The sequence below is a fragment of the Musa acuminata genome, chromosome BXJ2-4, assembly GCF_036884655.1.
Source record: "Musa acuminata AAA Group cultivar baxijiao chromosome BXJ2-4, Cavendish_Baxijiao_AAA, whole genome shotgun sequence".
Classification (NCBI taxonomy): domain Eukaryota; kingdom Viridiplantae; phylum Streptophyta; class Magnoliopsida; order Zingiberales; family Musaceae; genus Musa; species Musa acuminata.
This window is the reverse complement of record NC_088341.1, coordinates 46,469,241-46,496,655: the sequence shown is the minus strand read 5'-3', so window position 1 is coordinate 46,496,655 and position 27,415 is coordinate 46,469,241. Positions and strand designations below refer to the sequence as shown.

At 38.9% G+C, this 27,415-nt stretch overlaps 4 protein-coding genes across 11 annotated transcripts; 2 read left to right on the top strand and 2 right to left on the bottom strand.

The window, feature by feature from the left end:
* Window positions 1-3,868: 3,868 nt before the first annotated feature.
* On the top strand, window positions 3,869-4,610 carry LOC135608851 (protein BZR1 homolog 2-like). Its single transcript, XM_065101900.1, has 2 exons — window positions 3,869-4,123; window positions 4,308-4,610. The coding sequence occupies exons 1-2, from the start codon at window positions 3,869-3,871 to the stop codon at window positions 4,608-4,610; spliced, it is 558 nt and encodes a 185-aa protein (XP_064957972.1).
* A 652-nt stretch (window positions 4,611-5,262) lies between these two features.
* Window positions 5,263-7,296, top strand: LOC135581419 (small ribosomal subunit protein eS12-like). The gene is made up of 4 exons (XM_065106925.1): window positions 5,263-5,425; window positions 6,246-6,528; window positions 6,852-6,917; window positions 7,026-7,296. Exons 1-4 carry the CDS (start codon window positions 5,418-5,420, stop codon window positions 7,083-7,085), a joined length of 417 nt encoding a protein of 138 aa, XP_064962997.1. The 5' UTR covers window positions 5,263-5,417; the 3' UTR covers window positions 7,086-7,296.
* A 253-nt stretch (window positions 7,297-7,549) lies between these two features.
* On the bottom strand, window positions 7,550-12,406 carry LOC103982247 (BTB/POZ domain-containing protein At1g30440-like). 2 transcript variants are annotated; one of them, XM_065106916.1, is made up of 5 exons: window positions 11,125-12,406; window positions 9,865-9,934; window positions 9,682-9,750; window positions 8,414-9,607; window positions 7,550-8,200 (listed from the first exon to the last, which is right to left on the bottom strand). In XM_065106916.1, the coding sequence occupies exons 1-5, from the start codon at window positions 11,181-11,183 to the stop codon at window positions 7,631-7,633; spliced, it is 1,962 nt and encodes a 653-aa protein (XP_064962988.1). In that variant the 5' UTR covers window positions 11,184-12,406; the 3' UTR covers window positions 7,550-7,630. The 2 variants fall into 2 exon arrangements, with proteins under 2 accessions (XP_064962988.1, XP_018681048.2); XM_018825503.2 differs by lacking the exon at window positions 9,682-9,750 and having other exon boundaries at window positions 11,125-12,388.
* A 1,002-nt stretch (window positions 12,407-13,408) lies between these two features.
* Window positions 13,409-26,932, bottom strand: LOC103982248 (kinetochore protein NUF2 homolog). Of its 7 annotated transcripts, none has more exons than XM_065106923.1 (10): window positions 21,385-21,572; window positions 21,203-21,312; window positions 20,437-20,625; window positions 20,243-20,347; window positions 18,137-18,523; window positions 16,789-16,924; window positions 15,068-15,238; window positions 14,627-14,716; window positions 13,835-13,954; window positions 13,409-13,736 (listed from the first exon to the last, which is right to left on the bottom strand). In XM_065106923.1, exons 4-6 carry the CDS (start codon window positions 20,246-20,248, stop codon window positions 16,895-16,897), a joined length of 423 nt encoding a protein of 140 aa, XP_064962995.1. In that variant the 5' UTR covers window positions 20,249-20,347; window positions 20,437-20,625; window positions 21,203-21,312; window positions 21,385-21,572; the 3' UTR covers window positions 13,409-13,736; window positions 13,835-13,954; window positions 14,627-14,716; window positions 15,068-15,238; window positions 16,789-16,894. The 7 variants fall into 7 exon arrangements, with proteins under 7 accessions (XP_064962995.1, XP_064962994.1, XP_064962993.1 ...); XM_065106922.1 differs by having other exon boundaries at window positions 20,460-20,625; XM_065106920.1 differs by lacking the exons at window positions 13,409-13,736; window positions 13,835-13,954; window positions 14,627-14,716; ... (3 more) ...; window positions 20,243-20,347; window positions 20,437-20,625 and adding exons at window positions 21,759-21,873; window positions 23,446-23,553; window positions 24,156-24,245; ... (3 more) ...; window positions 26,217-26,451; window positions 26,520-26,926 and having other exon boundaries at window positions 21,284-21,312; window positions 21,385-21,622.
* Window positions 26,933-27,415: the final 483 nt, after the last annotated feature.

The window sequence follows — 27,415 nt, the reverse complement described above, 5'->3', positions numbered from 1 at the left end:
TCACAAGTTTCCCCTATTAATGAAGTCATACCCTCGGCAACATTGCCATTGGCTTTACCTTCTCCTAGATCTAGTGACATTGTTGTGCCGACGGTTGGCCCGGTCCATGACAGTGACTCGCCCTCGGCTATACCACCAACACAATCTACCACTTCCACCCCCTCCAGACATCCAATGACAACACGCTCCAAAAGTGGTATTTTCAAACCACATCAAGTCCTTGACTTACATGCTATAACAAATTCCTCGACTAAGGCCAGTGAACCCACTACAATCACTCAAGCTCAAAAATCTTCTCACTGGCGTAAAGCCATGTGTGACGAATATGATGCTCTCCTCCATAACTCTACATGGACCTTAGTACCCTTTCATCACACACAAATATCATCGGGTGTAAATGGGTCTTTCGAATTAAGCGGAACCCAGACGGATCCGTTGCTAGATACAAAGCACGTCTAGTCGCCAAAGGGTTTCATTAACGACCTGGTGTCGACTTCACAGAGACATTTAGTCCCGTTGTTAAACCCACAACAATTCGTCTTATCCTGAGTTTGGCTATCTCAAAGGGCTGGCACATACGACAATTGGATGTTAACAATGCCTTTTTACAGGGGTCACTTACTGAAGATGTCTTTATGCAACAACCTCCTGGTTTCGTTCATCCTCAATATCCGAGGCATGTCTGCAAACTTCAAAAAGCTATTTATGGACTTCGTCAAGCTCCACGGGCTTGGTATAACGAGCTTGGCTCGTTTTTGACCTCAATTGGCTTTATCAATTCAAAGTCTGATACCTCGTTATTCATTTGCCAGCACAATGGAGGCATAATATATCTTTTAGTATATGTGGATGATATTATTGTCACAGGAAATGATCCTTTGAAGACTCAAGCATTTCTAAAGCACTTGGCCGATCGATTCTCCCTCAAAGATCTAGGAACTTTAAGCTACTTTCTGGGAGTGGAAGCAACATTTACGTCTTCAGGTCTCTTCATATCACAAAGAAAGTATATTCAAGATTTATTATCAAAGGCAAACATTCAGGATGCGAAAGAGGTTACAACTCCTCTTTCTACCAGTGAATCACTTAAATTATGTGATGGAAGTCCTGCTATAGATTCGACTCAGTATCGACAAGTCCTTGGCTCCTTACAGTACTTGGCTCTCACCCGTCCAGATATTTCATTTGCCGTCAATAAGTTATCGCAATTCATGCATCGACTATCTACTACGCATTGGTCTGCGGTCAAACGAATTTTGCGGTATCTTAAAGGGACTCTTAATCATGGCATTTTTCTTCGCAAAAATACTTCACTCCATCTCCATGCCTTTGCTGATGCTGATTGGGCAGGGAACTTTGATGATAGAACATCTACGTCTGGATACATTGTTTTCCTTGGAGCTACTCCAATCAGTTGGAGTTCTAAAAAACAAAAGACGGTTGCACGATCTACAACTGAAGCTGAATACTGTGCCGTCGCCACCGCCGCTGCTGAACTCAATTGGGTCACAAATTTGCTCAAGGAACTCAACGTCAACTCCACGGTTATTCCTACAATATATTGTGATAATATTGGAGCTACTTATTTATGTACCAATCCAGTGTTCCATTCCCGCATGAAACACATAGCCATCGACTTCCATTTTGTGCGAGATCAAGTTATCAAACATCAACTCCGAGTTTCTCACGTACATATAGCAGATCAACTAGCCGACTCACTCACAAAGCCTCTCGCCCGGAAACTATTTTCATCTCATCGGTCCAAGATCGGCATCCTTGATGGAAGCTCAATCTTGTGGGGGCATGATAAGCAGATAAGATTTCCTCAAGGCAGTTGAGGAAATCTCTCAGCAGTTGAGAAGCAGATAAGATTTACTCAAGACAGTTGAAAAATCCTCTATGGATGTGTATAACGTCCTACTGAGTGTGTATAAATGGCTATCAAGAGCTCACTATCAAAATGTATTAGGCAATTATATCTTATACATTTCATAGTTTCTTCTACCATTTCTATCTTTCTATCTTCTTCGTTTAATATCTATCAGATCGGCGCTCGCACAAGTGGTACAAATCAATCGCTCGAGGAGTCAATTGTCATTAATAGATCATGTACGATCGGCCCTCGTTCGTAAGTATAAAGGCTAACCCCTGATCGACATCAAGGGAAGGACTTCAAGCATTCAACTCCCTCTTACTTCATTCGATACTAATTTAACCTTTTAGATGGGTCGAGTTAGGAAATCCCTCTCTCAACCTTGATCTGTGTGTAGGAACCCAACAACAAAAAACAAACCACTCATCAAGAGAGAAGACCGTACTCAGGAGACAAAACTAAAACATAACTCCACTCAACGCTTATTTTCACTACTCGAGAATTCGTGTGGGCAACCTTACGCATTTGGGATTGGATTGAACCATTATGACTCCTTATAATCTAAAAATTCACTAACATAATCTAAAAATATGCCAAAATAATCTTCTTATTTCTCTTTTTTTCATAATACCTAAAATAGTCCAATCATTTATTTATTGTTCTTTTCTTTTCTTATAGATCAATCAATAGGATGAAACGGTTTGATTATAATATTTTCAATAAATAGTAGGAGAACACTATAACACATTACCAAAACACTATGTTACAAAGAAAAAGAGAGGGAAAAAAAAGGAAAAAAAGGATGGGTAGTTGCCAAATATTCCATGTATTAAATAAAAAAAATAGTGTTAGAGAATTTTGCAAAGGGGATATTTTTTGGAAAAATACCAAAAACTATTTTTTTCTTAAAATTTAGTTGACCAAAAAATAAAATTAGTCGTAAACAAAAATCTATATAGATTAGCTCTAATGATATTATATATATATATATATATATATATATATTCTTGAATGGTCATTAATCTTGAATGGTATTGACGCATGACACGAGGACTGTGATGTGGCCTTGTTGAAGATACATAGCCATGAACGAGCTTAGACTTAATTCATCCTGTAGCCTTTGGTATGTGCTGCTGTTGCTTCATCGATGCATGCCAAGGCTTCAAAAGTGTACAGTACCGTATGCTTCGTTGTATGTGAGTTTTCGCTCGAGGAATATGTCTACTCACATTGGTCGTAATCAAATGATTGCATGAGACAGAGTGCATTTACTTTTAACAAGAACCTAATGTCCTTCTTCCTACCACACTCACAGTGGTTTCCCTGTCCAGGTTTATGCCTTCCACTTCTGGAAATAGTTTCTTGCAGCGGAGCTGAGCAAAGTACTCGTCGTGCTTCACCCCCGACGAGCTTTTCTTCTTGCTTAGTTGTAGATGAAGAACGAAGCATGTATGAATCATTTTGAAGAGGCAGTGAAGTCTTTCTCTTTTTTGAGGGGCTCATGCATCTGTGTCCTTCCTCATGCAGCACTGTAGTACACTGCGCCGCCACCCTATGCTTCTCTCTCTAGTCTGTTCTCATCTCTGATGTCTCCATCACATCGACCATATCCTGTAATCCTCCTTCAAATCCCAACCTATCATTCCATAATACAATCATCACTCCTCTCTCTCTCTCTGCCTTGCATTGCTATCTTCATCCTTTCTGTGGATCTGCACGCATCGATTACATTACTTGTCATGCAAATAACAATGCATCAGCAGGAGTTCGAGTCACCTTCTCACAGCTACGTTGGCTAATTCTGTCGCAAAGAACAGTAGAGAGTAAAGGCTCTACCGCTGTACTGGCCACCTTTTTGGCCCTTCTCTCTCACCGACGGTGAGGCTAAACCCTGGCATGACAGGAAGAGAGAGAAGAACGAGAAGTCGTGAGGGGTATAAGGGACGGCTATACCGATGCGAAAGAGACAGCTTTTGAGGGCGGAGGGGAGCGAGAATGAGGAGCGCAGGTAAGTGCGAGGCGGAGCGCGGCGAGGAGGGGAGGGCGGAGAGGGAGAGGGAGAGGGAGAAGACGAAGCTGAGAGAGAGACGGCGGAGGTCCATCACGTCCAAGATCTTCGAGGGGCTCCGGAAGCATGGTGGGTACGACCTCCCCGCCCGCGCCGACATCAACGACGTCCTCCGCGCCCTTGCCCGCGAGGCCGGCTGGGTCGTCGAGCCCGACGGCACCACCTACCGCGCCGGTCAAAGAGTAAGCACACAATGCTAGCTACAGCACTGCGTCGTTCTCTGTGTACGAGCAGCGAAATCTTCCACTTGTTGTTCTGTGGATTCGTGTTAGATTACTCGGAATGCAGGGAGTTCAATGTATCGACAGTACGTGAGCATCAACACAAACAGGTTTCTCTTATACGAACACCTTCTCTTTCTTGCAGGTGTCACCGGTCTGGACCACCATCAATACCCGAGGGAGGAGCATTGGCTGCAAAGGAGGAGGAGGAGTTGAGAGCTCCGTGGCCACCTCCTCGCGGCCGCCACCCGCGCCGGCCGCCCCCCGTGCCATGTCCCTGTCTCCACTGGGGCCGTACGTGGCCTTCGGCGGGGCGCGCTTCCCGGGCCTGTGCGTCGGGGCCGCAGGAGGCGTGGCCGCCGCAGCGGCAGCCGCTGACGCATGGCCGCCGGAGGGGTGGGCGTGGGGCCAGGCGTCACAGCTGGGCGCGCCGCAGCAGAACGTATGATGGGATGTGGACGGCCGGTGATCTGCAGAACGCGACAGCTTTCCTCGACCTTCTCTTTTGTTTTAGCACAGTAGCTCTCTTCACACTCTATGTATGTGTTTTGTTTTTGTTTTGAGTTGCAAAAGTGTTTTGGGTTCCAAAAGCAAAGTGCGTTTTGTCTCCTAGTATGACTATTTCTATAGGAACCTTTTCTCAATGGAATATTTCTATAGGATTTTGTGGTAAATTCAAATAAACATACAAAAAATATTTAACCTCATATTATTATTATTATAATATCTTTTTATTAGTAATTGAGGGTCTAAATGTGTACCATCATTACGTCACTTATATTTCGATTAGTTGGTGTTTGATATATATATATATATATATATATATATATATATATATAACGCTAAAGGTCTTATATGCCAAGGATATATATATATATATATATATATATATATATATATATATATATATATATATATATATATATATATATATATATATATATAACGCTAAAGGTCTTATATGCCAAGGTTTCGATTTACGGGGATGTATATGCTAAACTTAATAATAAAGAATAAATTATAGAGATCAAGGGATATAAATGCAAAATTGGCTTCAGCACGGTATGGTATATAAGAGGCTCCTGGGCATTCGCCCGCTTCCTTCGGCCTAAAACCCTAATCATCGAACTGGTGCGCCGCCGGCAGCCCCTCTATCCATTCTTTCCTTTGGTCTTTCCTGATCTAATCGCTTCTGACATTCTGCAGCGTTGGTCGATAGCGTCACGGTCCATATCGTTCGATTCCAGCAAATACAATGGCCGCGTAAGTATTCCGTTCCATCTGACATTGCTTTGATCTGATCTTGCTTTCTTTCTATATATGCTGTCTTTATTCGTCTGATGCAACTGCTACATCGAGTTTTCTTATGGTGAATTTAGTGTATAGGTGGTGAGGAAGACATCAAAATCTGAATTTTTTTTTTTCTGTCGGTTTTTTCTTCTTTCGTTTCTTTTACTGTTCCTGATTATCATTTTGTATTTCGGGGCCGTTGTACATGTATATCATTCTCGTTTTGTAGTAAATTTTGCACATATGATTCTCTGCATGAACTGTTTTTATGATTGGATTGGTCATTTTTGACAGCCTACTCTTACATTTAAATCTTTTAAATATTTGAAGGATCTGTGGACAAGGATCGTGATAAATTTAGGGGTTGAATAGGTTTCTGGTCTGTAATTTATAAGCCTTTCAGATCTATTAGGTCGACAATACAAAAAGTCTTTATCTTTTCTGTCGTCTCTTTCAAAACAATCCAAAAGATTCACATTTTTGGCATTCCGCAGTATGATACTTTGGTAGTCATTACACAACAATATTGGATCACGAAACAACATATATCATGCTGCCGGCATAATAGTGGTAATTCCACCTAGTAGTATGTAGTGCTTTATGGAATCATTATGTATCATTTACTTTTTTGATGCTTGTAACCTATCTTTAACCGGTTTGATGTGTGTAAAAGTTTGCAATTTTGTATGTACCTACCGAACCATGTTGTTGTTGTCATATGTTTGTTGTATTTAATTGTTGTTATTAGGAATGACTGACGTTTTTTTCTCTCTCTGTTTTCAACGACTGGCAGGGAAGACATTGCTGCCGAATCATCTGCTCCTGTGCTTGGAGAACCCATGGATTTGATGACTGCTCTGCAACTGGTGATGAAGAAATCTCTGGCTCATGATGGGCTTGTTCGCGGTCTTCATGAAGCTGCAAAGGCAATCGAGAAGCATGCGGCACAGCTCTGCATTCTGGCTGAGGATTGCAACCAGGCTGACTATGTCAAGCTGGTTAAGGCTCTTTGTGCTGATCACAACGTGCACTTGGTCACTGTGCCTAGTGCTAAAACTCTTGGCGAGTGGGCTGGGGTGAGTTCATTCCTATCATCTATCTGCTTTTGTTAATGCTTTTTCTGTAATTGAACTCAATTTCCACTTGAAAAGCGAAAATTTTATGACCTCAAACCTTGTGGTGATTGAAATGCAATCATCGAGGAGACCAGTGCCCCATTATGTAGATAAGCACCAATGTCCATGATTGTTTCTTTAGATAAAACTTGCTTTAGTTAATGAATCAGGAGAATCTATTACAGTATTTATGTATTGCATATTTATTGGTGGATTCTTATTCTTCTTTCTACCATTCTGTTATTGATTTTGTCATCCATAACTTGATATTGGATGTCATGCAGCTGTGCAAGATTGACTCAGAGGGAAAGGCAAGGAAAGTGGTGGGCTGTTCATGCGTCGTCGTTAAGGTGATTGAAGTGTAGTAATAAGAACTTATAATCTTAATTCCTGTTTCGCAAAATGGTCACTGTAAGTTGACATGCACAATTAATTGTTCTGTCAAATGACATTTGCAGGATTATGGTGAGGAGTCAGAGGGCCTTCACATAGTTCAGGAGTATGTGAAGTCACACTGAGTGGCATCAGCAGTTTATCTCTAGTTTACGGTTCCTTAAATGTCACGAGCACTTGCATTATCGAGAAACATTCAACATTTGAAGTTTTGTAGTTGATTGGCATTGATGGTTATTCCCTTGTGAACCTCGTGATTGATTTGTCATGACAATCTTCACTTATCACTTTTTTTTCCCAAATTTTCATGAGAATTTTAATTTCTTGGGAGTAGAAGGATGATGATGTTTGCAATTTTTTGTAATTAGTTTTCTTCGACCTTCATTGTTAAATATCTGAAATCTTTTTAGATTAAACATGTGAAATCTTACTAGGTTTTACGGTGCCTTGGTGTTGTCTGTGATCAGCAATTGATTCAGTTACCATGATGATTGCAAGAGTCATGAGCATATTCCAAACACCATGATCTCATTTTTCAGGTCGAACAAGTGACTACTGAAATAAAACTTCTACAAGTAACAGCTGGATTCTGCACAAGAAGAAAGTATATGATGTGTTGAAAGTGGCTACTGAAATAGAAATCACACATAAGGACAACAATGTCACACGATTAAGAAGGATGACAAGAAGCATCTACAAGTAACAGCTGCTTCTGTTTTGTGATTACAGCCTGCAACTTGTGAATCTTCCCAACTTTACTCTTCTGCTGGTCACTTACAGAATCCTCGTGGGCACTGCATAGCGGCATCTTCATCCTGAAACCAAGCTTCTTCGAAATGCTGCTCCATCGACTCCTTCCCCGACCTAACCTCTTGATTTCTTGCTTCATAGTTGTGCATTCCTTTTCGAGCTCAGATACTCTCATCCTCATGTAATCCATGCCCACCTTCAGATCCTTGTTCTCCCTAACGGCGGTTGGTGGTGTACATCCTCCAGCTTCACCCGAACAAGCAATTCCACTCCTCAGCAGTCGCGAGCCATCAAGGTTGTCAGACACCAGCAAACATCCAGCAACCGATGTCCGAAGTTGAAGCTGCTCAAAGAACAGGACTTGAACCACAACTCGCAGAGGGAGCCTCTCATTCTGTGCAGCATGAGTGCAAGCTTCTAGTGACAGCTTCTGGCTGTCCATCAGCCGGCACAGCTGCTCCCTCTGGTTTTCTGAGAGCCAAGGATGTGCCTGTATTAGCATCAAGCTTTGGACATCAGCAAATTATTTGCAATTGCCAAGTAGATATCTTCCTTAAACATTGTTTGTTTTGATAAATGAGAGTGAACATTAGATACCTACTGTCAAGAAATCTCAGCAATAATATCAGTATAACTTATAGGAAGAGCATGAGATTGCGGGTGTGAAGTTTCATTTATCAGTGTCTAAGAGTTGGACAACTACCTTCAGGTATATGTCAATGGCATGGTACAGACCGTCGTCGAGTGGTCGGGCATAATCAGGTACGGCAGCAGCCAACATTTGGAACTTTGGCAGCTTTAAGTTGGTATCTGGAGCAACCTCTGCTAGATAACCATCGATTAGCTTGGCAACAGTGGTTATCGGCATCAAAGATGAGGAGCCGATTGACTGCTCATTATTGACCGAGCCAGGAGAGGTTCCACCTGTAGCTTGATCCATGGCTAAGAAGTGATCAAGCATTCTTTTGACACAATCAACATTGTAGAGTGTCTCCGTGGAGTATGCAAAGGTTGGGAAAAGTAGATCTTCCAGGTCGGCCTGGTCTAGCTGCATCCCGATCCTTTTCTCCAAGTTAGAAATGCATGACGGACGAGCTTGCAGAATTATGGCAGTGCGAAGAAGACCAAGCAAGATCTTGGTTGAGGCTAGACCCTTTTGAAGAGGCAACAAGCTATCAATCTCTTCGACGAGATGCCGTTGCTCTTCTTCAGAAGGTGCAGCTACAAGATTTCCATGTGCCAGATTCTGATGCCTGTTCAGTCCGGGAAGATACCGTTTGGCGTAGAAAGTCAGAGAACCTGCAATTGTTTCTTGTCTGATGCCCCGAGATTTCATCAGAGAGATGAGCCTTTTGTACAAGGGAAAAGTCAAGGAGGAGACATCCTCGTACCACCAATCCGAACGACAGTTTGTAGGTCTAGCTCCTGTGCTTATCCCATTCCACAACACACTCCCACCGGGGCTTTGCATGGCACAGTGTTCCATCATCGGCCAGCCAAATAGATTTGGATCTGTACTAGCTTTAACGGCTAAGGAATCGATACATCTCTTACTAAGCTGAAGGTTTTCAGCATGAGGGAGGAAATCACTGCATGTTTGGAGTGCTTTCATCGAATCTTTCCAGCTGCGAAGGACAACCTGGTTAAAGAAGATTTCTGTCCGAGCAATCAAGTTGCCTTCTGCTATCTCTTCTGTCATTTGAAGGTGCTCCGAAGCATAGCGCAAGCGCACAACATTTGATGAATTGAGTTCCAACTTCACACCATAGCAGAACTTGACCACAAGTTCAAATGCTGGCGCCCCACCAGGAACCTCATGCAACTTTATTGCTTCTTCTTTGTCAGAGTTCTCCTCGATTAGTTTTTCTAAAAGACCACTCTTTGATAGCAAAGGAAACTGCAAGAAAGAATTGCAAATATAATTCTCGATAGCAGCATTCAACTTAAGTTTTGAAGTGTAAAGGTTCTCACAAAGGTCAAGAAAGTCGATAAATGGATGTCGGTGAAAATGTTCAGATAACTACCCTCCGCTCTCCCTTTCTATTCATGATATTCACCTCTTAGTCAAGTGGCACGATAAATAGTAACTTAAATGAACATCGAAACACCGATACATGCCGGATGAAGCTTAATTTTCTAAGTTAATATCCTCACCTTATGGAGGTGGAACATCATATCTCCAACTTCAACTGTAAGATCACTTGGAAGCCCAGTTGCACAGAACCTGAAAGAGTTTAAAATAAGTGATCTGCAGCAAGCAAAGATTTCGGGAATCACCAAACTAAGGCTTTGAAAACGCGAAGTTCACAAGCAAAACTAGCAATAAATCCTAGTTATATTTTAATCAGGCGTTCACAGGTTAAAATGGCAAAAACATTATAATTGTAATTACAGGAGTCTAGTAAGTAAAGAACTTGAACTTGAGAAGAAATGCAGTTTTGCATGTCATAGTAGGATGGAGGCCATCTAATCTATCAAGAGTGTGTCTGATTACTTACTTGAGGAGAAAAAAACATCTTATTTTTCACTTGCATAAACTTTCTATCTCCTTAAGCAGGTTTGATCACTTAAATCCTCCATAGTTGTTCTTGAAATTTTACTGGACATGACTGAACAATCCTGAGTATAGCACTAAAGCACCGTAAAGTTTATATTAAAATTTCCACAAACATAATAAGCCTCCCCGACGCAAGATAATGGAGCGGCATCTCGGCACATCCAATGACACAAACAAAGGAAATAGAGGTACATGGACAAATAAATGGATAAATAGAAAATAATACATGTATGTTGAATTCTTTAATTCTCAATGATTTGGTCAAGAAAGAGAGAACGGTAGCAAGAATTGTCATTATTCACCAAATGATACACAGTACTGCATTTTCTATAATATAGGAGTCAATAAATAATCTCAAGAATTATGCGTCGTCCACCAATCACAATCATAATTACTAAAATGGCATGTAAACAATTAGTTTTGCCTGTCAAGCAAGATAGGAACAGGATTGGAATATATGGTGAAGCAGAAAGAGCAAACTTCGCTAGTCAAAGGAAAATGCAGAAAAATCACTCAGATGTTTGATTCCCATAACAAAGATATGACTTTATGGAGCGACGAAAACAATACGTTCTTCACAAGAACCACATCACTAATACTTCCTTTCTAATGGAAAAACAAGATAATATTCCCAAGACATGACATTTTTTAGTACGTAAATCACATTTTTGGTATCATCTTCAGTTTCAACGACAAAAAAAAATTAAACTCTTCAAGAAGAAAGCCAAATACTAGACGATGAAAATTCAAACAGGAACAAACTTTGACAAATATTTTCAGGTTATCTCGGAACAAGAACTGATTAAAAAATACTAACGAAATCTCCAAAACTACTACAAGAACACTATGCATCATACCAGGATTGCCCTTGTTGCCGGAAGGCATCAGGTTTCGATCCCAGCTTCATGCATGCCATCTTGAATGAATCTAGGAGAGACGTGATTAAAGAATCTCAAACAAGGTCCTGCAAAAACACAGTCACAAAACGCACCACTATGTGGTCATTGATCATCACCCTACATGCTCATGTAGATAAATGCTCTTTTCTCCATGAACTGGTTTATCTTGTACAATGCCACCAAGTGAAGGCCCGAAGTAGGAACCATAGATTGCAAAAGGGTCCTGTATCTCAGAAGCACTACCCTAGTGACCTTGCAGTGTCATCCAAAGGTTACACATTTATGGATAATCGAAGCACTTCACTTCACTTCATTTAGGGGCCATGTCAAACCACCTCATAAACCCTAAATGACCAAATTCAAGATCCAAGGTTCAGGCTACACCTCTCTGTAGAAGCATTAAGAAAGCCACAATTGACTCACAAGAACCCCTAAAGAAGCAAATTCCAAGATCCAAACTTCAGGAGACTCCCATATGTAGAAACATCAAGAAACCCAGCATTGAATCACAAAAACCACCCCAAAACCCTTACCAACCAAATCCAAAATCCAAACTCTAGACAACTCCCATCTGTGGTAGCATCAAGAAACCCACCATTGAATCACATAGGAAGCATTGCGCAACCCTAAGATCCGCAACAGAAGTCCAAGAACAAAGAAATGTTCTTTCAAAACTTGGTCAGCCTCAACAAATTCCAACCCCAAACAAACCCTTTACCAGTTCAATCCAACCCAACCAAACATAATGGATAGACACCCAGAGGACGGGCAGAGTTGCTGTCCTATCCTGTCCTTTACACTCACAACATTTTCTTTGCACCCCTAATTAATGCTCTTGCAGACTTGGAGGGGACCAACTCAGTGCATAATTCATCTGCCCAAAGTGATGACAAAAAGATGAAACAGAAGAAAGCAAGAGCTCTACAGAACAATTTGAACAAAAAGACAAGTTTCAAAAAATAGTGTGGATAGTGGCCCCTCCTCGGCCTTCTATCCCCCCTCTATGCTCTCACAGACATGTAAGCAATTAGGTCTACAACTCTTTGCTCCCCAATGCATACAGATTCCCTGCACGGCGTAGCTGTGCTTACCCAACTGAGCACTTCAAGAACTCATTCAGGAAGGCAGTTCAACACCTTTTCTTCTAGTAATCCTTTCTTCTTCCATGTTAGAGCTGCCAGCCATGTGGACAATGAAATCACCATGACAGCACAAGAAGAGAGTAAAAAGAAGACCTGGTCACTGTTTTGATGATATTGTTGATGTCAAACCAAACAAGTGGCCATTGTGGCCATGAGATGTGTGAGATTTCTAGTTGGAGTCATGAGGAAATGCCATAATATCGGACGATAATCTTCAATGAGAGGATGTTTAGTGAACAAAGGTAAGCATGCATGTTATGAAAGACTGAATCTTTCAAGTTATAAGCTGACGGAAACCATTTAATTAGGGAAATCCTTTTTCATGAATGTACTTAATTATGTAACAAGCAATCGATGAGAACCAATTACGAGAATTTTGCATGTCCACTCGGGCAAAGGTGCATATTACATTTGTTAAGACATGTATGGAACCATGAAGACACATATTATACAATCTTAATCTGTTGGTGTCAAAAACACTAAGAGGGAGGAGTGAATTAGTGCAACGAAAAACTTCTTCCTCGTTTTCTTTTTTTCTCGCCTTCTCTTTCTCGACCTCGTACTCTTTTTACTTTCTCTTCTTACCTTATCTTCTTTCTTTCTCGTCCTATCCTCCTCTTTCTCCACCTCATACTCTTCTTTTCTCTTCTCGTCGGATCATTATATGATTGTGATACACACATACAACCTGATGGTTGATTGTTCATCATAGGTTGTGGGATCAATAGATTGGGTGGATTGAACCTTGCATGTCAAGAGTGGTTAGAACTAGCAAGAGGTCACCATGAATCAAATTACATGTGTATATGTATATGCATACACATGCATCTTGATTGAACAAACATTATACACATATAGAAATATAATTTCCTTCCGTAATACTTTATACTGCATGCAAGACATCTTACATGGCTTCAAACCTGAGACTTGTCAACTACACAACACTGCACTAACCACTGGGATATGTACATTTCTCATAAACTTAATGAGCCACATTTATTTGGAAGAACTCAACGAAGGAAGATACAGGGCACAACCTCGGTTCAGCACATTGTATGGATGGTTTCGGACATAATCCATGTTTTCAATGAATTCCCTGCTTCTCAAAAGAATAAGATGTTTTGCTTCTAGAATAAATTGAAAATGATCTAAAACACATTCTGAAAATAAAACCTAATTGACAGTATTTGCCCCCATGCTACACACACATAGATACAGTTGGATGAGTTTAGTTGGGAAACAAAAGGGTTGCTAAGTAGCTTCAAAAGTCCAGAGTCACAGGATTGAGAAGAATAAGAACACAGAATATTATGTCAGTGTTAAGCAAAGAAAGAAAACTATAATACATAGGCGAGGCATCCCAAGATTTTATGTTAAGGCTGTTTCGGCTGCTCCCTGTTCTTGCCCAGGTCCATTAGAGGTAGCATCCTGGAGAAGCGAATCATTAAACATGTGAATGCATCAACAAGAATGAGACTGTTCGTGCATGAGTTATCTGTTGATTGCAAGGTAAAACTTTAGCTTACCCCACTGGACATTTGATCTCTTATGAAGTACATAGACTTCAACATTGTCTCGAGGGTATCTCTTGCCAATTGGAATTTAACCTGTGTTTCACCAGATGAAGACTGTGTATCACCTTGGAGCTGCAAGATATCCACTCCGAAAGTATTAGCATAATTTATCTGGTTTTTTCTATAGTGAGAACCACAATTTCTTGGCATTTAACAGCCAATAAGATTGAAATCAGTGGTTTGTACAGGAGCACAAGCTTTCATTTCCAGTGGATCTAGTAAAGCATTATTACAGACATGGTAGAAATGAACAAATGGGTGTAGTACAACATATTATAAACAATTGAATAACTATGCCATATTACTCATTTCTATTGCAAAGCCTCAGGAGCAAACAATTGATCTAGATGGGCATCTCAATCACTGTTTATTTCATCTGATTGTGCAGAGGTGGCTATTATATAAATTATTCTCAGCCAAGAACTTCTCATTTTCTCTAGTTTTGTGCAGACATAAACTAAACCTATATCTAGTTCTGAATACTGAAGGCTAGGTAAACAATAGAAAATATGAGCTTCAGGCTGAGAACAAGAGGAGTAACACTAGCATAGCCTTTTCTCATTGGCTTCAGAAGATAATTATTCGGATTGACATCATTGATTAAATAACAGTGAAAACATCTACAGTGTGCCCTGTTTTCTGCCTTCAGTTTTAATCGATTGATTGAAAATAAAACAAATTGGACAACGTTATCAGGGATATTGTATGTCATAGAATAAGAAAAAAAAACTTAATTGGTTGTACCTTCAGATTCATAACAGCAACATGCTCCACAGAATCTTGATTTTGATTTACCACATTACATGTCATTGCCTTCAGGCGAGGCAAAGAAACCTGAAGAACAGAAAAGAAAATTTATTAAAACATAAGTTGGCCTACGATTTTTCTATATGATTTGCAAATAGAAAGTGGTGTTCAAAGGAAAAGCAGCACTTATTTTGTCAATATGGAGTTCATTACAGTTGCTTGTTGATATAGCAAAAAAATTGATGCTTCTCAACTAAAGAGCAAATGGAAGGATTGTCTATCACTACAAATCTCTTGACTATATCTGAAGCAAGAATATAATTGTATAATCATGCTCTACATGCTACAGAAAAAAAGGTAAAAAATAACTGCATAACCATCCCTCATATGCTGCAAAGGGAAACATAGATCCTATGTAGATTGAAGAAAAAGATTGACCTGATCTTTGAGCACATCTTCGCGCCATTCTCGTTGAAACTTCTGCAGGAGCAGGGTGAGTAATCTTTGTAATTCAGGTAGGACTTCTGGTGGAAACAACTTCTGTATCTCATCCTTTGATATGTTTTCATAGACACACCTTCGAATTAACATACGAAGACATACCAAAAGCTGCAAAGGAAAAGTAAATCCACTAATATACCACACTAATGTGTTGATAGAATAAGGATTTCATTTGTCTTTTAATCTAAAAGGAAATACAAGCAAGAATCGATAATGACCTATTGAACCTGACATGCAATGTCATGCTATGCTACATGTAAGGCATGAAGTTCTCACACAAGACAACATTCTCACTGAGCTGTTGCGTGTTGCTAGCATTTTTAAGACTTACAGACCAGCGGTAGATTGACATATGATTTTCTGCAATTTTACACATGAAGTTCATCCCTACCAACTAACATCTCTTGCGATAAACATCAGTTTCATGAGGAAATGCCATAATATTGGACGATAATCTTCAATGAGAGAATGTTTAGTGAACAAAGGTAAGCATGCATGTTATGCACTTAGACAATTTATGTGTGTCGACCGATAGTCTCCAAAACAGACAGCAAAATACCACTTCCCACAAGACTGAATCTTTCAAGTTATAAGCTAACGGAAACCATTTAAGCCTGCATTCGAGATAGGTGAATCCGTGAATGTTCAGTGCAGGAACAACTTAGTGGGATTATTCCAAGGGACAATGATGAGTTTATTTCAGTCACTGAATGCAGATTCACAAACAACAGACTAATTATTTATAATGAAGGTGCGATATAGGAAGGCTTGAAGAGAGTGAAAAAGGAAAGGAATTCAACAGATCCATGTCCAAACTGATGCTCAGGTTTCGGTACACCTTACATATAATAAGAAAAATCCGCCCTGGTATCATTCGACATGTAATTAGCGATACTATCATCTTTTATGGAATATAAGGTGTCTCGTGCATTCAGAGAGGGGAATTATCATGCTAACCGATGAAGGAGGAACTTGTTTAATTTCTTATTGGCTAGGATCTAAGGGGCAATGGTTGTAATTGGGTGACATAGCAATATATAAAGGATTAGTTTCTACTCGAATATAATTTGGAGGTGTGGACACTAATCTCAATATGCTTAGCCCTAATCTTGCTTCCTAATGAATAATAAACAACTAAATGCATATCTTACACCTATCTTATGCATATTAGATCATGAGGTTTCTTATAGTTGCTGTACTGAGAACAATCCTAAAGACTAAACCTTATATCTGCAGCCAACACCAGGGAAAGATAAAGCAAGAGGTTCATGATGCACTGTGCAAGAGTTCAAAACTTGATACAAGCCACATGCAATCCGAGGCATCCTACGAAACCTAGAATGATGTGAGTTAATGAATGCAGACTTGCCAAGAACTTGAGCAATTGTGCATGGAAGATGTTGGAGCCTAGGAAACTGAAAAGGCCTCAAAGTTTCAGACTTATTTACACTCAATCTTAAAAAAACATGGAACATGCTTATATACAGAACTACGATGCCCGAGCACATAAAGAAATTTTTTTTGAGGCATTTGACAATACAAGACATTTAAATCACACCAGAAGAAGATAAAATATGCTCGTTTACAGTATTGCAACAAGAAATAGAAGATTCAACAAATTGAAAAGAACGTGTTCATGGATGCAGTACGGTACTTACACACGCTAGCACAGAGGAACATGCAGTTCCAAACAGATGCAAATATCATGACTCTTCTTTGAGGATATTTACAGGATCGAAGCTCTGAATCTTCTTGTAATACTATTTATTTTTTGCACCAGCCAAAGCAACAGCTCTGTCAAAGACAGAAGAAAGCAAAGTATAACTAGATCAGATTGTTTTATTTCAAATATGAAGTCCATAGTTGCAATTAGAGTAAATAAAATGTAATAGGTCACAGATAAAGTTGTATTAAGGAAACTTGGCTAAAATTGGTATCACTCTATTTCAAATAGTTGGGATATTACAATGTTATTGCCGCTGTTGCTGTTACTGCTCTATTTCAAATAGCAGTTTGCTTCAAATGGAGAGAAATGTATAAGCTGTTGGCTGTGTACGTCGTCCCCAAAAGCAATTTATATAAAAAGACTTTTTTGAAATTAGAAAATGTCTGACATTTATGTACCCCATGTGCAGTAGTTAAAAAGTATTTTTGCTTGGAGTATTCATGAAGAAAACCGATGCTTCCATTTCCGTGGTTGCTAGTAAATTTCTTTTGCCATGAACGACATTGACAAATTTATTGTTTACAAGATAATTCATGATAAAAACCTAATTCTACTGTCTTGGAATAATCCCTTTACGAGATATTAAAAAGCAGCAGTTTGATAGTCACAGAGATGATACTGGTGTTTTTAGTATGTTGATAAAGGGCAGTTTAAGTAAAACTGTATCAACCAAAAAACCAATATGCGTTGAGCAAAAAACTGTTTCCATTTCTTAAAAGTTATAATACATGGACATGAAATTCACAAAAAAGAAAACAATAAAAAAAATAAAAAAAGGAAGTGTCAAGCACCTTTAGTTTTATTGCGTGCTAGAGTCAAATTACAACAGCAAGTATTACGAATAAGAAAACTGGTAATCTTTAAGAGCCTCATTTAAGACTAAATAAAACAAAAAAAAGTTAAGAAATGAAGTTTACTTATGAGCTTCACCAGGCTTACACTTAGTGAGCCTTCGAATTTAGGTTTTAGCTCTAATTATTCTATCATAGGAACAAGCATAGGCAGCTTACCAAGGACCCACCACTACCATCTTGGTCATTGACATAGATAGATTGTATCATTTGTTATCATGGTAGCTTTTGCTGATCCACTCTTTTTTTCCTCCCTCACTTTGTTAAATATGCCAGTGAAACCATTAGCAGTTGAAGGATTACTTTCATCCCACTCACCAAACTTTGGCACAGATGACCCTTTATCAGGCTGTCCCACAGCTTTTCTGTACATGATTGCATGCAGGTTTTTCGATATAAAAAAACTGATTATTAGAAGAAAAGACTCACAGTTTCAGCACCTCGGCCACCAGTCCTCGTTCTCGATCTACCTGCAACATTTGAAGCAAGTGCATGGCTACTCACTGATGAACCCTTAGAAGATACACCACCTCTAGTTGCAGCTTTCACATGATAATGGGGGTGAAGTGGAGAGCGCTCCATGCTATTGTCAGATTCACCACTTGTTCTACCGGCCCTTCTATGTTCACTGGAATTTGGTTGATACCCATGCCTATGAAGAGGGGATTCTGTGGTGGGCTTATGTGCAATAGCAACATGAGGTAAATGTGATTCTGTCGGTTGGCGGAGATCATCTTCTCTGCTTGCATGTGGCTCATCCTTGGGATTTGGAGCCTCCAAGTTTGCACTTAATGCTTCAGGAAGTTGGGCATGTTGCTACAATGAAAAAAAACTAAACAGAAGGTTGTGAATTTACAAGAACAAAATCCCAGAACCCTTACAGAGGTTTTCATCTCGATCCACTCATTTTAATCGTTCATTTCATATATAAAAGTGTCAATAGAAGACAAGATTTGACAGGCGATATCAACAAACACAATTATTAAACATGATTAACATTTGAAAGAAATTTACCCATCAGAGGAACAAAACAAGCTATTGTCTAAGTGAACAAACAAATCTCCCATGAAACTAGAAAGGACATCTAAGAAGATTGAAAACAGCAAAAATAAATAGTTGATTTCGGCTGTTTTACAAGGGGTACAAAAATGCATTCGGCCTATGTGTTGAAGCTGCTCATCTGCGCAAAGAATGCCACTCCCAGGTAATCTACATTAGCCTATCAAATAGTTTAGACAGTAAAGAAAACAGATTCAGGGTATTTTCCCGGGTAATCTACATTAGCCTATCAAATAGTTTAGACAGGATGGACGAGGAATCGATGTACAACTTTTTATTTTTTATAGCCTTTTACAAAGTAGACACCAAAGCAATAACAATCATGTCAAGTTCATTGGTGAACCAATGGAGCTTTTCTTGTCATAGTTTGTCAATGTGTCTGAAAAGGACATCTAACCATATAAGGCTCATAATAGCTCTGGCACTTATTGTTGAAAAGGTTTTGGTTCATAAAATGGAATGAATGAACAGGTACAAGAAAATGACTTCTAAGTATTTGAACTTCCTCCTAATTCACTAGCATCCAACTAACGAAACTAACATAAAGAAGCTTTTGATGAAAGTTACAACTTAACTGGCAGCAAACCAAATTGCAGAGATCAAATATGTGATACTCATTTAGTAGCAGCATTGATGAGATCAGATGTTAATTAGGCAACAAAATTCTAAATGCATTCCTCCAATTATTGCTGTCTAGATCCCACATGATGCACATGAAAGTGCAGCATGCCCCATCTCAATACCACATAAAAAATTAGAAGTGTCATCCGCTTGAAACTTTTCAGGGGAAGAAGATAAGAACAATCAACTTAAACAAGCACTGAAATCAACACAAGCAACATCATAATTCCCTAAATTCTTACCTTAAAAGCCATGGCAAATGATGAAATCCAAGAAACAACAGATAGCTATTTAAGTAAACAGGGACCGATGTTACTGCTAAAGAAACATTCAAAAGTGTCAGCATTCCAAATTAGGATCGGACCAGTCCAAACAACTTGAACCCTCTTATGCTTCAATTCGATCAGTACAGTCACTACAAAGAATGATATCTGATCCATTTCAGTTAGGAATATTCATGAGTTATTAGGTAGTAATCTTTGCAAAGCTCTAGGCAAAAACTATCATGACAAATGAAATAAAAGGATGATATTATGATAATTAGACCAAAAATCAAAACTTCATCAGTCTCACCCCAGCATCAAAACCCAATTATACTCCAAAAAATAAAATCTTCAATAGACTTCTCGTAATACTAACATAGAAATAAAAAATTGAAGAGTAACACATAAAAAAACACAACAAAGAAGTACTGCAAAGACGATGAATCACACAGAAAAGAAAAGGAACGCAACAACAGAACGATTCCAAAACCCTCCAAGATCGCAACTTTCTTACTCGCTATGGCCCGAAGTGGCAGGACAAAGCAAACAATCATGGAGAATCGGCGTACAGCATGAACCGAAAAGAACTCACCGCCATCTCCACGCCTCGCGATTGCAGAAGGAGGCCAAGAGTTCCTCAAAGGGGCAGAAGCAACCTCCTTTCAACCACACTTGGAACCCCGGGGGACGGATTACCCTGAACAAGATCAAAAAAATATCTTTAGGGAAGCAAATTGGAGGAGAGGCCAACCGACATCCACAAAGTTCAACGATTGAACTGCCTACGAAGGAGCAGAAGGTTGACTGACAGGCGAAGACAGGCGGAAGGAATTGACTCGATAGGCAGCAGACTTGTTTGACGATGCGGACACCGGCTTCGTCCCACTGGTACTCTACAGGAACAGCTCGCGGATTGCCGTCGCTGCGTGATGCTTTACTGAAGTGACGGCATCTTAAATAGGGCGGTGTTTGTGCCTAAAAACCCAGCGATCAAAGATCGAGAAAGAAAACGAGAAAAACATCTGCTTAAAATTGAAAATTTAGGATCATTTGGTGTTGTAATCGTGTTAGCTTAGTCGGTAAAGAAAAGACTTTGATAGTTCTCCATCATATTCGTTTATCTTTTTTGATTAAAAAATTAGTGTATGAAAGTATTATTTGTTTTTCTTGATGTAAGAATTTTGTCAGGTAAAATTATATTGTTTTTTTCTTGAGATCTTTTGATTTAAAATCTTATAGACAAATGTTTTTTCTAGGTTACATAGTTCATAACTTGCAAATTTAATCTGAGTTTTTTTTATGATGTTTCATCAATTTTGATTAAAATAATATTGAAAAAAAATATTAACTTAAATTTGAAATAAATTGATATTCTAGGATGAAAACATCTGAATAAAGTATATAATTATTGTTCATTTATATTTTATTTTGGATTTTTTTTTCTGAAAAAATAGATCTTTCTTAGATCTATTTGTTCAAGCCACCTGAGGCACTGGCAAGCAGATCAAACACTAGAGGTTAAGTTGTTGGTCTTGGTTGTATCAACACTCACCCAGCCAGAAGTGTCAGGTCCAAAATTGGAAAAGATTTGTCCGAATCAGCATTAGCGACTTCAAAGGGACCGATACGCGGATGTCGAACAAATAATGCTATTATTCCAGACTGAGGTGTTAAACATGCTTAATCAGTTTAAACAACTTTAAATCTTTTCACAAGGAATCAAAGAGTATATACCTTTGTAACCATAGCTTCAGCTTTCCTTTCCCTGGGCTCCAGGCATTGCAGCTTCCATTCCATCTCTGCCTTCACAGTATTAAGCTTCTGAGTTTCATCTGAGTTTCATCTGCATGCCTTCATTAAGCTTCCATTCCATTCCATTCCATTCCATCTGCCTTCACAGTATTAAGCTTCCATTTTTGTTACCATTCCATCTCTGTTTCCGCAGCCTTGATCAGCTCCTCAGCTTGTTTAGCTGACATTCATTTTGCAACAAAAAAAAAAAAACTATTTTAAGAAAACGAAACTTCAACTTTTCTCCACTACAATTCAGTAATTGACAATGTGTAAAGTCATACATAGATGGTAACAAAAAAATTCCAAAGAACTACCTTTCCCTTGCTTCTCAACCAATTTTGCTTCGACAGCCATGATAGAAACCCGTTCGTCACTCAACTTAACTTTCAAAGCTTTGACATCCTTCTCAAGAGTTTTAGCAGAATTTACCTGGCGAATACCAGTGACAAGAAAAAATAAGATACAAATTGTATGCCAAATCTACAAAAAAAAAAAAAAAGTTATTCAAGTGCTCAAATACACTCTGCTTAACAGTATCTATTGCCGAGTAAAATTAAACAAATATGTTCTTGCATATTGAGATACATGGACCTTTTAATTTCTCCGGTTAGCTAGCTCTCAATGAGATCTATATTTCACTGATCTAATGATTCCAAACTATCATGCAAATTTGGGTGAGGTGAACAAGCTAGTGCAAGTAGGGTCATTACCAGAGCCAAATTTATTGTCCTAGGTCCAACAGATGAACCCAATGGATCATCTTACAAGATAGTCTCAAAATATTACATATGTTCCTCTCCACCTAAACCATCCCATCTAAGTCCATAAGCAATATATTCTTCAGATCACCCTTTCCGGTGAATAATAGATCCCATATATTAAGACTCGTTGGTGTTGTTTGCAGATCCATATACCAAAAGCTTTTGCTTTGGGTAACTCCTTGTAGTTATGCCTTTGACACTTCTCTTTGCATTTCTTAAGTTGCAGTTAACACTTTCGGTCCTCCCATACTTCAGTTTAGATGCCTTAATTTCTTATTTTCACAGATCAAGTTTAGAGTCAATCTCACAAAGTGGTCGCCACCAAAACCAAATACAACTAGAAAGTTCTTCTTAAATGTGTCTGATAAGTTCATCTATTTTAAGCGCAAAAAGGACTTTAAAGTTGATTGTTGACACACCGGAGATATGACAGGGAAATTGTTAGATGCTCTTGTTGTCTTAATCCTTGTGACGACTCCATCACATATATATATTTTTTTATCACATACAACAACTACATGTTATCAATATATTGATATTTCAATTTTCAATAGAGACCTATATTAACATGAATATTAATGCAATGCCAACAACAGAAATGGATTACAAAAGTGAATAAATCTGACTGTCAAACTTAGCATCTGAGGGTTATTTCCTGTTGCAGGAGCCTGACAGCATATAGTTAGTAATATTTCAAAACTTGTTTTGAAAAAGCACCGGAGCCATGAAGTCCTGTAGTCAAACATGCCTTCTACGCTAAAGCTCAAAATAAACTAAAGAACTATTTTCTTGGCTAAAACAATAATTTCCAAGTTGGAAGAAAAGTCCTGCTATCATTATGTCAAGATTTTTCAACTTGGACAGAATTCTTGCTATAAATTCCGATGCCTGGTCATCCAAGCTCAGATATTTCTTGGCTGTCACTCTGTCTTCTTTGCTTCCTCACACCTCTACTGCTCCTGAGGTAGACACTGCTCCACAGTTAAAGCCCAACGAATTAGTGTTCTATACTTCCATTGACGTTCAAAAGTCAAGGACTCCCAAACCCTCATGCATGCACATGTTCCTTCATAGGAAGTGAAGAGCAACATGTACTCATGTGACTAGAAAACTATAAGCATCAAGGAGTAGAAAATTCACCATCAGGAACTTAGATTAAAAAGATCATGAAAGTTTTGTTTGAGGTATATAATCATAGAGGTAATACATATTTGCTAAAAGAAACAAAAAGTTACCATACCTTTGAGTACACCTCCAAAGTGGAAGTTTTCTCTTGAACGCTCTGCATGGCTGACCTTTCAGAGTTCTTCACCTCAGTTCGATATGACTTTTTCTCTTCAAGTGCCCTCTTTGGAAAAAATTTAGATATCAAGAGTTACTTGATATTATTACATGAAAGACAACTATCTAAAATACTGGATTCTTACTCCAGATTGCCGGCGGAAGTAAAATTAAATAGATATAAGGCCATTATTATGAAGATAAAGTTATCAACGCAAAAAACCACAAAGTATAAATGCTGCCTTGAAACTTCCAAGTCTTAAGAAACTTCAGACTTGCATTTTGTATCAAAATATCATTCTTAACTCTTTGTAAGTGTATGTGATCATAAAAATCCAAAGAATTTATCTTCATGGCAATCTGAGATGTTAGATAAATCGATTTGGTTTGTAATGTAGTAAATAATATTTCTCTATCATTAAGAGGCTTATAAATTATTAGCAACTAAAATCCTTGAGGTTCCACTAGTCATTCAAAAAATCATTTTTAGTATGATTGAAAACATACTTTATTTTCTTTCTTATTCCATAGTTCTGAGTTGCAACTTCATAGTAAGAAACATTCAATTTACATGATCGTTACATCTATGTGTACATAGAATCATATCATTTTTTTTTATTTCACAAAAAGATAAATTCTACACAAGAAAGTGGTATCTGAATATTGAACCTGTAGCTTGTCAGGGGACTGAACAATTTTAGATGACAACTTGGAGTTTTCTTGGGCATTCTTCACTAACTCAAAATCAGCTTGAGAGATCTGCAAGATAAAAGTTAACAATCAAACTATGTATTTTATCATCATATGCAAGCCATAACAAAGTGTATCAATTCTCAGTGTTAGAAGCTAAAAGAGGGCATCCTGAGCAATTGCAAGAATTGGGTTCATTGATATTCCTAGTATAGTAGATGCTATCACACATACTGTCATACTCAATTCGATGGAACCGTTTGATCTTAAAGGAGATCTTCTATATAAGGGGTTATTTCTTAATTTCATCCGGTTACAAAACATATCATGAAATTTGATTATCCAAAGGCCACTCGGTGAGCCAAAAATAAGCTAACAAAGCAGCAGCAGCAATGCCATTTCAGTAAACAATTGAGATCTAAAAATGACTCCAAAATTGAATGATGATGTATTTGCGAGACCAAAAGAATAAAATCCTTGAAAGATAGAAAATTATGCGTGCCAGATATCAAGGTAAGTGTATAATGTTTGCAGATGTTTGAAAAGTGAAAGTGAAACAATATAATTATGAGCAGGCAACACTGTTAGTTTGTGTAATATGTTTTTAGATTTACCTTTTTTCCCGCAAGACTGATTTTAATTTGAATTTCTAGGGCCCAGTGCATATACAAGCAGTCCTTTGATAATGAGTGGGTTTGGATTTTGGAGTGAGCAACAGCATATAACCTTTTTGCTGATGACAAATGGATGACATTTACTTATAGACCTCCTTATAAATTTCCATGACATGATCATCCAGATGTTAACGACCTAAAATATTGAAAAACCTCCGACTGACTCGCAACAGTATTGGCATCACTGGGTACAAAACTTAACTCGAACACCATCATGTCCTTTTCTGCAAAATATGAATTCGAACAAAACTTACATTTCAGAAATGTTGATAGTTGCAATCTTCTTCAGAAAGTTTTACGTTGTAAATATCCTTTCCACATGTGGGGATAGAGTTGTGCATATTTAGCTACCCAAAATTCCATATGACTGGAACATTATTTAGCCACTTTTTATACATTAAAGGCCATGCATCACTAAGCATTTGGGCGGTACATCTTAGAGGACACAACGGACAAGCTTATAATTACGTTTAACTCGTGGAGAATTTTGCCAACGTCCACTCGAGCAAAGGTGCATATTACATTTGTTAAGACATGTATCAAGTTATAAAAACACATATTATACAATCTTAATCCACTGACTTAGTCATAAATCTGGAATGCAAGGAATGGAAAAACAACCTTGTCATTAATAGCATCAGTCTTCTCCTTGAGTGCTTTGGCCATCGTCTTCAATGACATCTGCTGCTTGTTATAATTCTGAATAATCTGTCGCAGATCCTTGACCTCTGCATCCAACTGCTGAACTGTCGGCTCTTCCATCTGTCGTGCAACTTCATGGTCCAAAATCAGCTTGTTAACCTGCAACATTCAAGTAACAAGCTGATCATTATCACTCGACCCATTATACCAAATATGGCTATCATAGCCAAATTAAAGTGGATGCAAAGGAAGAAGAAAAGATCTCAGCGATCTTTGCTTCGAGATCCGCCCTTCGTTCCTCATATGCAGGGAATTGATCGACAATAGGCTACAGCACGTTCAGCTTCTCCTCCCTAAGGATCCCACGGAGAGATCAACCATTCAACATCCAAAGGCCAGATACTTTTCACGGTTCATTCGGTAGGATTCTCACCTGTAATATATGAAGTTGACGATGGTGCTAAGGATCTGAAGAGTGCGCTTGGTGTCAGGCTTGATGAGATCACGAAGATTAAAGCTGCCGAACCGGATGGAGGCGAGCATGCCCTTGATCTTGCGGTACAGATTGAAGGTCCGGATGGCGTCCACATAGTGGTCGGGGTTATCCAGAAGCTCGAGAGCACCGAAAGCGATCTGTATATCCGATTCTTCGCTGCGAAGCGAGGGGGGAACAAGAGATCAGGAGTTAGGGTTAGGGTAAAAGGGTAGGAGGCAGAGTGTTTACCCGAGGGGGTCGGCAAAGGCGAGGAAGTTGGAGTAGAGGGTGCACACGAGGTCGGCGGAGGGATTGGCGAGGTCCTCCAGCTTCAAGGCGGCGATGCCCACCTGGGCGAGAGCGCCGATGATCTCCGTCGCCGGGCGCTCCGGGAACGAGAAGCTCGACATCTCCTCACCCCCTCGTTTGCGTTTCCAGCCCGATTGCAATGAGAGCTCTTAGGTCAAAAATTGGGTCATGCCACCTGAAGCACAAGTAAGCAAATCAAATGCTAGAGGTTAAGTTGTTCGTCTTGGTTGTATCAACACTCACCCATAAGCTTCTTGCCAATAATTGTACAAGGAAGCCGTGATGGTCACGATCACATGAACCTAAAACCGACATGCCATCATCACTGTTGCAGCATCACCATTAAAGATCAATCACGAGACATCCCAGCATCCAAAGCCTTTCGGACATTCCTCTTCTTTTACCCCCCCACTCAGTACATGCCTTGGTTTTCTTCTGGTCATTGATTTCCAGTACTGTCATAGGTTCAGGGGACCAGCTGTTTCTCACACAGATCAAACAGTGGTATGAAAGGATGAAACTTCAATGAGAGTTTGTCTTTGCACGATTTAACCCAGATCAGAGGAGCTGAAAGCAGACAAAGACAAATTCTTCATCATCATTGATGTTCCTGTTGGTGCAAAATCCCCAATTGGTGATCTTCATGAATGCTTTTCTTACTGACCTGTGTTCTCTCTGACCATCTGCAGGCACCTCACAAGTCTCCAGATTAAAACATGAAGTTGAGAAGACTGCTGAGTGCAGGAAGAAGGCAGGCAAAAATTAATCCTAGTTTATGTCATGCGATTCTTTTTTTTTATTTTATTTTATGTATCTTACATTATATATTTTGATATTTATACAGTGTTATAATTATGCTATTGTAATTTTTATATTCCTACATATTTCTTATATTAAAAGAAAATAATATATTTAGAAACATGATAAATTCTTTATATATAATATTAATTAGCTTAGTCGATAAAAACATTGACGATGAGATGAAAATAAAATCATATATGAGAATTAGTGATTTTCTTTTTATGACCGTAGGCTTAGTTGTGATTTTTCAAACTCAATTAAATTATTCATACATTATCTTTCATATAATCATGATAAGATTTAGGATATGATTAAAATTCATAACACCTCCACATCAT

Bases quoted from the DNA above. Each gene is read 5' to 3' on its own strand.
- LOC103982247 (XM_065106916.1), bottom strand. From the start codon at position 11,183: ATGGCATGCATGAAGCTGGGATCGAAACCTGATGCCTTCCGGCAACAA. The intron at 9,751-9,864 runs GTGAGGATATTA...TATCATGAATAG, and splicing joins TGATGTTCCACCTCCATAAG to AAAGGGAGAGCGGAGGGTAG. The intron at 8,201-8,413 runs GTAGTTGTCCAA...ATGCTAATACAG, and splicing joins CCATTGACATATACCTGAAG to GCACATCCTTGGCTCTCAGA.
- LOC135608851 (XM_065101900.1), top strand. From the start codon at position 3,869: ATGAGGAGCGCAGGTAAGTGCGAGGCGGAGCGCGGCGAGGAGGGGAGG. The intron at 4,124-4,307 runs GTAAGCACACAA...TCTTTCTTGCAG, and splicing joins CCTACCGCGCCGGTCAAAGA to GTGTCACCGGTCTGGACCAC.
- LOC135581419 (XM_065106925.1), top strand. The intron at 6,529-6,851 runs GTGAGTTCATTC...GATGTCATGCAG, and splicing joins CTCTTGGCGAGTGGGCTGGG to CTGTGCAAGATTGACTCAGA. The intron at 6,918-7,025 runs GTGATTGAAGTG...TGACATTTGCAG, and splicing joins GTTCATGCGTCGTCGTTAAG to GATTATGGTGAGGAGTCAGA.
- LOC103982248 (XM_065106918.1), bottom strand. From the start codon at position 25,660: ATGTTGCAGGTTAACAAGCTGATTTTGGACCATGAAGTTGCACGACAG. The intron at 23,554-24,155 runs GTTCAATATTCA...TTTTTTCCAAAG, and splicing joins AGTCCCCTGACAAGCTACAG to AGGGCACTTGAAGAGAAAAA. The intron at 21,623-21,758 runs GTAGTTCTTTGG...AATGAATGTCAG, and splicing joins GGTTGAGAAGCAAGGGAAAG to CTAAACAAGCTGAGGAGCTG.